This window comes from Ipomoea nil, unplaced genomic scaffold, assembly GCF_001879475.1.
Source record: "Ipomoea nil cultivar Tokyo-kokei standard unplaced genomic scaffold, Asagao_1.1 scaffold3109, whole genome shotgun sequence".
NCBI lineage: Eukaryota > Viridiplantae > Streptophyta > Magnoliopsida > Solanales > Convolvulaceae > Ipomoea > Ipomoea nil.
In genome coordinates, this window is record NW_017619537.1 from 41,174 (window position 1) to 53,374 (window position 12,201).

Consider the following 12,201-nt stretch of genomic DNA (forward strand, 5'->3'; position numbering starts at 1 on the left):
AAATTAGTGGACCAAACCGCCTTCGGCAATTTGCGGTGGATAGATCTCGAAAAAATACGCGATTTGAAAAAAAAAAATTGTCCAAAACGGACAACCGAGTCAAAAGTTATACCTTCCCGAAGTTTTCGCAATTTTAAAACGCAAAAAAAAAAAATAAATAAATAAATAAAATAAAATTAATAAAGCGCCGGTTCAGCCGGCTAGGCGGCCGGCCGCGGAGAAGGCCGATTCCGGCCTTCTTCGCGGCGGCGGCCGGGCGTCTAGGCGCGATTTTTGCAACCATGGTTTATTCATTCATCATCAGAGTTTCTCCACAAAACAGGAAAACTAGTGTGTAAATGGTTTACCATTTCAAAAAGTATAGGGATTTCCAGTGGAGTATCTTGGCCAATGAAGTGAGACTAACTAATACAAGATCGAAAATTTCTAATCTAAATAAAGATCAAGAGTGAATTAGAAATGTACCATTTGTATATATGAACAGATGACAAATGGGACTTGATCTTATATGGTATTCATTGGAAGCAAGAGAACACCCTGACTGGAAAGAAAGAGGGATTTCATGCACAAACAGTCAAGTTTAGAAACTAGTCATGGTGTCAGGTTTACTGGGAATGAATTGATGTCTCTGTGATTTAGACATGAAAGTTACCTAGAATACAAGATTGTATATGCAGATCAGAGGTTTAGAATACCCAAGTGAATGAACCTCGTGGCTTCTTGAGATCAGGCAACGAATTTCAAACACCGAGTATCATTGTGGATAGTCCGGCATCGGATTGAACAGAAGCGCATCCCACACTGTACACATGTATAGGGAGCAGAGAATCCACAAACAGTGCAGAAATGGCGACGGCAGGTGGAGCTCGGAGGTCCCGCTGCTGCTCTCAAGTAGGTGGGGACATGGGGAGGCAAGGACTCCAGGTTTGCCTATTAGAAAGTATGCCAAAATCTTAGCTAAGTAGAAATTCAGAATTAACACAGACACATTCCTGTACTGAAACATAGCATCTCATAGCCTTAGAAACCCAGACCTCATTCAAGAGCTCTATGAATGTCTTTGGAGCCTTCTTGTTCTCAAGAGCCTTGGCTTGGCGCGTTTTCCTTTTAGTGCCTTTCGATTGCCTCTTCTGATATACTGCAAAAAATTATATGATAAAGATCAATTTAAGACTAAAAGGTAACCAGCTTGGTTGGCATGAGTGACCGTGAACTCTCATCCCTTAAAGAGGTTGGGAGCTCGAACCTATCATATGAAAAACCAATCTGGCCAACACTTTGCCCCTTAATTAGGCAACCCAGCGCGAATAGGATTAATCTTGAGTATCATACGGGCTTAAAGGTGCTTCCTACAGTTAGAACCTACTCAGGACATCTCGTGGTTTAACCCAAAAAAAATTAAGACTAAAAGGACACAACAGTTAAGCATCACCCAAATCCAAACCACCGCAAAATTTAAGCTCTTAGTTTTCAAGAGAGGAAGTTCTTTAAATTTTACATTTTTTTTAACTCCATAGTCTAAAACGAAATTTAGTTGCAAGAGATACAAGAGGAATAAAAGAAAATTGATTAACATATTAGCATTTAATTTGCTCTGCTATAGAGAAATGAAATTAGCTGCAGAAAACGCTACTTGATCCCAACCTCTTGCACCAAATCAATGTTTAAATTATATAAGGGTGCCTAATTCAGAAGCAGCCATGACACATTACAAGTCATATCAGTTAAACCATGCAAATAATTTTCATTAACATAAGAGAACGAGCATGCAGAAAACACGAGAAAATGAACCTTGATCATCGTCATCAAGAGAGGCTTCATCATCGTCATCAAGTTGCACCGGCTCCGGCACAGCATTGTCACTTTCCAAAGCATCAAGGCGAGCCAAAATTGCCTGTGCCAACAGGACAGTAAAACTAGCTCTGAATACATTCAAATTCAATTTTTTTTTTCAATTCAAAATTGAACTTCCATGTCTTTATTGGCCTTGAATCTATTAAAAAAAAAAAATGCAACAACGTAAAGATCCAGAATTCCAGCCAGACAATTCGACTGAGTCAATAAAAAATACTTACCTGTGACCGATTGTCGGAGCTAGCAAGCGCAGCAGCCATTTTCGGAGCAACCTTACGAGATCTCGTCGACATTCGACGCGCTGAATTTGACGTTTCCTCATCCATCTCTGAAATTTGAGAATCCAAATATGCAAAAAATAAAATTCCACAAAATATAAAGCCATTTCAAGAAGATAGTTCAAAAGAACCATGTTCTTTTGCGAAATTGTAATCCTTATACACAAAAACAATGAAGAGGGAAGGAGAGGAAAGCTACTTGGTTGACATTTGACAGAAGCTAAAGCATTTTGGATGTAAAATTAGGGTTATCAAATGGTGGCACCATCCCATTCTCAGTTTTCTTAAATAATATGTAAAGGTCTTATTTATTTATTTCAAATACCAAGTTTTCTTATTTCACTATGTAACCAGGCACATGGAAACTCATTCCAAAAGAACGTTCTTTTACTCCTCAGTCTAGGTCATTCTGCAGAGGTAATTGCTAGACCGGAAACTAATACTTATCTAACTTATGGAGCACATGATTTTTTTTTTCAGTATACTAATTCCTTTAGATAGCCAAACACTGGATATTCAATTACAGACAGATGACAGATCCAAGTAATTAGGGTAAAATTCGAAGAAAAAAAATTAGGGCAAAAACATTTGTTGAATAAGTTGAAAACTCAAAACTTTGGACAAATAATTGAACAAATTAAGATTTATAGATGGAGTCAAAGAACTACGAACCTGAAGCCTGAGGGTGAAGACGAAGCTGGGCAGCTGGCGATCACGAGAAGGATGAAGCTTGAAGATGAAGCCGGCGAGCCGGCGACTTGTGGTCTGGGGTGACGGTGTCCGGTGGGCGGTGGCAACTGGCGAGGCAGAGGCGAGTAGAGCGTCAGCTGAGTAAATTTTTTTTTGAACCGGGTAACCCGCGATTACCTATTAATACTTTAGCTAAACATAATTAGCTAAACATAATACGAATACGAAACACAAATTGTAAAGTCTAAATGGTGCATGTTATGATCGAAATAGTTGTTTGAATATAGTGAAATTATTAATTTAGGTCAGAAGTAACGAATGTTTGGCGCTAAAATAAATGGAAGATCAAATTAATTAATATTTTCAAAACTGATGATTTAATTAGACACGATAAATTGTTAAGGATCAATTTAATAATTCTGTAATAGTCGAGGAACTATTTCAATAATAAAGATAAGAAAAATTTTAGTTAGCATAATTAGAAAAAAGGGAAACATTATTCAAAATAGTGAAAATAATATTATTTTTCTTTTTTAAATATTAGCTAGTATTCTTTCTATTTATAGTAATTATTACATCTTACACTTTAATATTTTTCAAAAGAGTTAATTTTATTATTTTTAGGCTTAGATGTATATGTGGTAATTTATTTTTAGTCTTTTTTAACAAGATTTACTTTTGATCTTAGTATTATTACTACATGACTATTTAATTTTCTTTTTTTGAATGTTACTACTGACCTTATTACATTGTAGTATATGTTCATATACTTTCTCAACTTACTAAAGTACAAAGGACCAATAACGCCTCCATTGAGGCTCGAACTCATAACCTTCCAAATGAAATCTAACCCGGGTACCATTAGACCACATAGTCTTGGTAACTATTTAATTATCTATTAACAAAACAATTTAAATTTTGTCAAATACAAAAACATTTCAATCTTCAATTTTAATTTAAAAAAAAAAAAACGTACGTACAAAATATAACGGTTCAATCTACTTTGTATAAACATCAAAATATCGTTGTATTTAATAGAATTTTAATTATTTTATTGACGAATAACAAAATACTCATGTCACAATAACATTAGAGTCAATAAGAACGCTTTGATAAAAATGGAATAAAAATAGACTGCAACTATAAATTTAGAACCAAAAGTGGAACTAACTCTTTTTCAAAAAGAGCAAATTTCAATTCAATTTTAATTCTCAATTATTGTAGTATTGTATGCTCTTTTAATTTTAGCATATTGTCACCTTGACTTTCATTTAAATGTCACAAATAGTTTTTCTTTTAAAATTTTGTTATTTAATAATACAGCAAATATGTAATTTACTCATTAATTAAAAGAGTTTACATGAGATCGACAGAAATTACATATTAGGTCAGAGTGTTTAATGACAAAATTATATTTTAATCATATTTATTAAATGATAAAATGACAAACTTATTTGGTTAATAAGTAATAAAGCAAGTAAGGCAGGTCACTTTTATTTACCAGCAAGCAACAAAATGTTGCTCAAATGAAGTAGCTAGCGACCATTATATCTAAACATCATCATATCATCGTACCACACATTTAATTTTGTAAAACTTCATTCTACCTAAACATACATCGTCATAACATTATTTGAGGTGTCACGTTTCATTTATTTCCTTATTAGCTTCTCTCTGTAATTAACAATTTTTATAGCAGTAGCAAAGATGACGCAAGCCGTGGCAGTGTCCCCCAGCAAAACCCTGGCTAAGGCAGCTGCTGTGACACTTGTTCCCCACCACACACACTCCAGTGAACTTCTGGCTCCTATAGTTGCAAAGCCTTGCTTCCACCTTCATTATTGGACCCCCCATATCTGCAACCACACCCAAACTATATAAATATTTTTTAATTTATCTAATCAATTTTCATTAATGAAACACTAAAATTATGAGTCAAACAACTTGTGTAGTCAAACAGCATAACTGTGACTCTCTCAAACTAGAAGTTACTATTGTAACAGAGTTAATAATAGTCAAAAAATCAGTAATTAACATAACTGTGACTCTCCCAATAGTAAAAAGGAAGCTAATTAATGAATGAGAATATGAAAATGAGAGAATTGAATGAACCATTGCTTGAGAGAAGCATCATAATCATGAAGACTACAAGAAGAGGAACATTCATGGAGGGCTTCATCTTTGGGATATATGAGAGATAGAGAAAGGTAGGGAATAATGCAGTAATTGTATGTATGATATGAAAGCTCTGCTGAGACCAACACTATTTATAGGCGAATATGTTGCAATTTAATTTTAATTTGATTAAATTTATCTTTATTTATTCTTTCTTCATATATAGTAGCATGCAATTATAAATATAATTATATTATTTAAATAAGTGTCTGGCCACCACGTGTTAGTCAATTAGTATATCACATGTTAACTAGGTAACATTTAACCTTAGAATTTAATTAAAACTATGTTATATATGCATGCATGTAGTTGTGTTAACGGTTATTCGCTGAACTGTACACACTACACTTGTAGCCATGCCCGAAGAGCATTCATCACAGTATTGACACGTGCCGCCATGCGGCTTTTCAGATTGTCGGTCATCTTATCACTTCCACCGCTTCCAACTAATGGCATCACCCGGTCCAAGTTCATCTACTGTTTGACCAAGTTGCCTAACTCCAACAATTAATTTTAAATTTTTTTTTTTTTTTAAAAAAAAGGAAAGACGACATATTCGTTTAATGAACTATATATAATTTAATATAGATTTAGTTATTTATTTATCTTTTTGTTCTTTTGTTATTAACAAAAAGACGAATTTTTGAAAAACTTTTATTAATATTATATACTAGTTATTACACGCGCATTATGTAAATAATTTGATGTTTAATTTAATGTTTATTTTTAATCTTTTCACTATGCAACATGTTACTAATAGGGTGCAGTGAATGTTGAACTGGATTCAGAAGTGGTTGTCAAGTTGTTGCTCAGAGACACGCTTATGGGTAATGTTTTATCACCTTTGATTGCTGACTGCAAATATCTAATATCCTACATAGGAAGTAAGATGATCATTCATGTATTCTTATACAAACCGAATTAATTACACGAAATAAGTGCGTTAGAACTAATTATAGAAAATGGGCGTTGGTTTTTTTTATTAAAATAAATACCACGGTTTTGAATCATGATTTATACAATTGTGCCATGGTAGATGCCATGAATGGCATACAAACAGAACCAATTAACTCAAACTCTCTACAAACTTGGTCCCGACTCATTCAGGCAACATAGACTAACGCTAAACAAATACCTTAACATTCTTATTTTTAGTAACCAGAAAACTCGTAACCATTACTTAATCAAGAATGTGTGGTCAACTTCGATACTACGTAAGTAATTTAATTAATTAATTAGCATGGTTTGGAGCAGTGACACTGGCGGTTAAAGCCACGGCAGCTGCCGCCTTGGAAGCTCTCAGTCTTGCAAATGGAAGCACAATTTGCGCTGCTTAAGCATATCCCCTTAAACTTCGTGCTCTTAGTCTCGCAGTTCGCAGCTTCACCCATCTCTACAAGTTATATAATAATCCCATCAAAACAACAATAATAGAATAATCTCAGATCAATCAAGTTAGTTAGGCTATCAGTTAGATAACCACAAGCCTTCAAGTTTGCTTCCAACGAGAACGGCTTATTGGCTTGTCTGGTTTCAGTTAGGCAGCTAGATAATCTAAACTGGTTTAATTTATCCTTTCTGGTTTCAATCGGCCAGCTAAACAATTTAAGCTGATCTGATTTACCCTTTGTCAACTAAGGTTACAAGATTGAGTGTACGTCCTTCCTAGTTTCAATCGACCAGCTAAACAATCTAAGCTGATTTATCATATCATTTGCCAACAAACTAAACAATCTAAGCCGATTTATCCTTTGCCAACTAGAGTTACAAGATGGGGTAGATTTATCCGATGCACATCATCTAACTATTGTGGGGTTTTCTCAATCATCCAAAAAATTAAAAAAATAATAATTTCACAATCTTACCAGGTGAAAGAACCAGCATTGACATGAGAAATACAGCGACATACAACTTCAAAGAGCTTGACATTATTTTATTTCTGTCTTTTTTTTTTTTAATTATGTATTTAAGTTTTATTTTTAGCTAGAGATTTATTATATTTATATATAGGAATGAAGGTGAAATGGAACATTTGTGGGTAGCACTATATATATAAGAGTGTGTTTGAAATTTTGTCCATGAGAGTAAATTATCATAAGCCGCACTAAGCGTTGTCCATTCAAATTTTGTCCATGAGAGTAAATTATCAAAAGCCGCACTAAGCGTTGCCCATTAAAAAGTAACAGGAAAACCCATAATTTTAGTTTCACAGTATAAGGTGGCCATTAAATTTTTAGTCAAAACGCAAATTTTACTCTTAAATTCTTAACAGAATTATTCTATCAATATAATTACATTAAATAACATAATTTTTTTGAATATAGATAATTAGCATGCTCAACCGAGTCACCCAATACCATATCAAACCCTATCACATCGTTGCATGATATGGCTTCTAATAAGTATGAAAGATAGTTATTGGTAGGCATGGATAACTCAACTGGTCATAGAGATGAAAGTGAGAAAGAATTATCAGAAATCGAGTTTGCCGAGCAACCTCTCAAAGTGAGGAGGGCTCCTTGTGTGCAATAAGCAAAGGTCTAGCTTCTTTGGTTCGTGTTCAGTTGAATTACCATGATTTACATCCTCCCAGATGCAAGATATTGTACTCACAGGATAGACAAGATCTTTTGACACAAAAAAATAATAGGATATAGATTGATGAATGGCAAAATTATATTATTCAATATTCATAGAGTAAATGCAAGATAAAAGTACATAATAATAATCCAAATCACAACCATCAAACTTCTTAAACACAAATATAATTAAAGACATAACATAATAAGAATTTCATTTTTAGCAGTGTTTAGTGCAGAAGCAGCGGCGGCGGAAGCCGCGGCAGTGGCCGGCGTGAAAGCCCTCAGTCTGGCAAACGGAACCACAGTTGTGGTCGCTGAAGCATAGCCCCTTGAACTTGTGGCTCTTAGACTCGCATTTCCTTGCTTCAGCCACCCTCATTGTACCCATCTCTGCATATTATTTATATATATATAATTCCATTGAAATAAATTAAATAATAAAATAGCCCATAGTATAAATAATACATTCAAACTATTAATTTAAACTAAAAAAAAATGAATATGCTCATTTAATAAATAAAACTTATTCATTTTACTTATTGTTTTGAATTTTTATTGTAAAATTTTTCTAATAATAATGCATGCACGTACAAATCTCTAACCATTTTGCAACATTTTATATATCATATATAGTTTCTCTAGGACTATAGGGCCATAGGGGAGATCCTCAAAAAAAAAAAAAAAAAAAAACACAATGTAATATATATTCTTCTCTCTCTCTCATATATATATATATATATATATATATATATTCTTGTACACACATGTATAGATGCATGTTCATTAAATTTATATATATTTTTGATTGAGCAGAGAAACTCGCAGCCACTATATATATGAGGGTACGCACTGGATAAATTTATTTTTGTGTAATAGCTTGCAAACTACATAGGAGAGATAATCATATTAGGATCGAAGAGCATGTGTGACAGTCTCGATTAAGAGAGTATTGACTAGAAAAATGTGAAAAAAATGAAAATAAGGTGATGATAATTAATATATAATTAAATTTTATAATTTGTATAGTGTAACATGCACTATCAAAACAATGAAAATAAGGTGATAATAAAATGATATGAAATGCTCTAAAAAAAATGATATAAAATAGTATAAATTTTCATAATACACATACATATAGTCTACAATATTTAGATCGATTAACTTATCAAATTAAATAAATAATCACGAATTCAAAACTTTCACACACAATAAAAATTACCCGGTGCAAAAACCAACATCATCATCAGAAATATTGTGACAAATAACTTCAAGGAGGGTGACATATTGGCTCTATTTCTCTCTAAATTTTTTAAAAAATATTTTTGTTTTTGAGTTTTCTTCCTAGCTTATTGAGAGGTATAGAAATGAAGATGAAGTGGAAGTTTGGGGTATAGCCCTATATATAAGGGTGTGTTTGGAAAAGATTCCTTTCAACTTTACTTCACAACATGAGTTGCCATGCTTTTGTCCATTAAAGTGTATTCACAAATCAATGCCCATATAAGGCGCACCACGCTTTGTCCATTAAAAAAAAAAAAACAGTTTTATTAGTTGTATAAAATTAATTTCTTAATTATTCACAATATAAATTAAAATCGTAATGAAATACTTAATAATTGTAATGATTTAGTAAAAGTGATATCTTATTTTAAAGTAACTAGAAATAATTGTAATCAAAATAATTAATTAATTATAAAAAAAATAAATAAATACATAATACATGCATATACATACGCATACATATATGTCATATACATTTTTAAATTGGTAGGAGGGAGACACTCAACAGCAACACTAATTGCTTTCTGATCTAATATTAGTTTAATCATAAAAGTGTTGATGAGTCTCAAAACTAAATTAGTGCAATATATTTTTTCAAGTTTCAAGATTAGCTCAATTTACTTTTTTATTAACTTCAAACAAGTTTATGGGTCCAGAATATAGTCGGGCAAAAATATGAAAATTCTGTGTTATAAAAAAAATTAATATATTGTAAAAAGAAATTAATATATAAACAACCGTTTTGGATTAAATTAAAGAATTCGAAAGCATTTGTCACTTTAATGTTTTTGGTTAAAGGAGGTGTGAAAATAGGGAAATTGGTGGCAATTACTTACTTTACAACTACGCACGTATCTTTGAGCTCTCTAGTGCGTGCCATACATGTAAAGCAACATGAGATGCCACCCTATATTGGATTATAATAATAATAATAATAATAATAATAATAATAATAATAATAATAATAATAATAATAATAATAATAATAATAATAATAATTGTTATTATTATTATTATTATTATTATTATTATTATTATTATTATAAAATGTTTTACAACTAAATATTATTTTTTTAAAGCTTGATTAGCCTGGCGAGGTACTCAAGTTGAATATTAACAAGTTCAAATTTGACTCGACTAGCTTGTTATTTGAACTAATCAAATCCGAACTTAGTTTAACAGTAAACGAATCAAATTTGAACATTCATCAAATCGAACTTGGGTAGCTCACAAATAGTTTAACTTTCTTACACTTATACACTCTACACAATCCCCAAAGCATTTTGGGTTGTACCCGAGCACACTATTAGCTTCATATTGTCCACGTGTCATCATCGCTGAATACCAAAGGAATAGTTGGTATGAGCACATAGAGTGATGGAGGTGGTGGGTTCCTAGTATATAGGAGTTCAGTAGAGTCGAGTTCAAATAAACAAAACTCAAAGTTCCGATCGACTCGATTAAAAAATCGAGTTCAAATTCTAATTCTTTGAAATCGTGCTCGACTTGTTACAAGTTCAAGCTATTCGTGCTTGACTCGAATAGAGTTAATATAATAAAGATTATTTTTAAATTTTTTACACAAAAATTATAAAAATAAGCATTTTATAACCAAATACCATTAAATATTCAATATTACATATTGATTATAGTCATTTTATAATATATATAAATATAAAAAAATTAGTTAAATATGTAATATTATATTTATATCATATATAAAATATATGAAAAAAGTTCAATTAGCTAGGCTCACAAGATGTTTGAGATGAGTATTAAGGTGTTTGAATTCTATTCAATTCATTACTTACTCAATATAATTATCTAAACTCGACTGGGTAGTAATTTAATCAAATTTAAATATTTGTGAAATTGAAATCAAATAGTTTAACTTACTTGCACATAAATGCTGATTTAACTCGATCTCTTAGATATATCTCACTTGAACTTGAAAATTGTTTGAACTGCACACTAGTGATGATTGAGCCATGTTATCCTAGATTATGGTATGATACTTATTTTACTTGAGTTGGTCCAAAAGCCTATAAGCCAAACATATACTATATACTATTAATCTGATCTATTTTATCATATTTATTTTATATACTAATTTAATAAACCGTTTATTTATTTTACCTTAAATTATCAAAGCCCACATGTGCAATGAATATAGTTCTTTAAATTTGCATTAAAGTTTATTTTACAAAAATAATTTGGAAGTGAAATACCAAGTGCAAATGGTTTTCCATTTTAGTCTTACTAAGATAGTCTGCAACCAAAGTATCACACAAAAACATTCTCATAATTTATACATAATATCTATTAATTGTTGGAATAAATATATATATACCTAGTTCAATATTATTCATTTTTTGATTGGTCATGTAAGTTTAGACCTGAAAATCCTTATCTAGAATAACTTTAGACAAAATAAATTATCCAGACATGTTTCAATGCTTGGATAATCGTTGCAGTCCATGAGATATAATGTATCACTTGGAATTAAGCATTATTATTGTATTTCAAAAGTTAAAAGTTATTCCAAAAAAAAAAAAAAAGGGGAATTGAAGTAACAATTATTAATATCTCTAATTTTTTATTTGTCATGTCAAAACAGAAAAATAATAAAATACTTCTCACATAGTATAGGCAAGTTTCATTATATTATTCATAACATTTATAAGGCATTCCTACATACCATTAAAATCTGAATAAGTATTTGAAGGCATGTAGGTCAGTTGAGAAAACATCCCATAATTTACTTTATCTATTATAGCCTCTAGGGTGGGAGTGAAAGAACCCCTAAGTTCAATTTTTGAACTTCAAACATATTAAAAGTGATTAAATTGATTAATATATGTTCACATACAAATTCTAAAACATAAGTATGAAATTGATTTTTTTAAAAAACATTTGGGGGAAAAGTGGAACCAAGGTATAATATTAAGGATGAGATTACAAAATTGGAAAATTTTAATTTGTGTGGAACATAGTTATGGTCTTGATGGTGACTTAGATCGATTAATAAAAAAATAAAATAAAATTATTTCTAGAAAGTCATATAAGCATGACTGAAGAGAATTTTTCAAATGTTCATTGAAGAAAAGGTTAGACTTTTACATTTTTATCTGACTTTTAAGCTTACTTGAAATAAAGGAGTAAAAGTACTCATTTTATAATAAAGTGACAGATATATTCTGACTCCTTTTCATTTGAAAATTACAATTTAATTATAATTATTATCATTAATAATTACATTGACAAGTGAGTAGTTATGAATTGATACTGCAGTGTAACAGAGTCAATAATACTCAAAAAAATTTATTACTATTATTAATAAA

The 12,201-nt window shown here is 31.2% G+C and overlaps 1 protein-coding gene and 1 long non-coding RNA gene across 5 annotated transcripts; both read right to left on the reverse strand.

The window, feature by feature from the left end:
* Nucleotides 1–286: 286 nt before the first annotated feature.
* LOC109166874 (SWR1 complex subunit 6-like) lies at nt 287–2,956 on the reverse strand. Of its 4 annotated transcripts, none has more exons than XM_019315770.1 (5): nt 2,805–2,956; nt 2,076–2,182; nt 1,792–1,894; nt 1,035–1,138; nt 727–930 (listed from the first exon to the last, which is right to left on the reverse strand). In XM_019315770.1, the coding sequence occupies exons 2-5, from the start codon at nt 2,178–2,180 to the stop codon at nt 727–729; spliced, it is 516 nt and encodes a 171-aa protein (XP_019171315.1). In that variant the 5' UTR covers nt 2,181–2,182; nt 2,805–2,956. The 4 variants fall into 4 exon arrangements, with proteins under 4 accessions (XP_019171314.1, XP_019171315.1, XP_019171317.1 ...); XM_019315772.1 differs by lacking the exon at nt 2,805–2,956 and adding an exon at nt 2,268–2,398 and having other exon boundaries at nt 2,076–2,185; XM_019315769.1 differs by lacking the exon at nt 2,805–2,956 and having other exon boundaries at nt 287–930; nt 1,792–1,922; nt 2,076–2,400.
* A 1,335-nt stretch (nt 2,957–4,291) lies between these two features.
* Nucleotides 4,292–5,057, reverse strand: LOC109166876. The gene is made up of 2 exons (XR_002051751.1): nt 4,935–5,057; nt 4,292–4,678 (listed from the first exon to the last, which is right to left on the reverse strand). It is a non-coding gene; the product is annotated as an uncharacterized LOC109166876 (long non-coding RNA).
* Between the last annotated feature and the right edge of the window lie 7,144 nt (nt 5,058–12,201).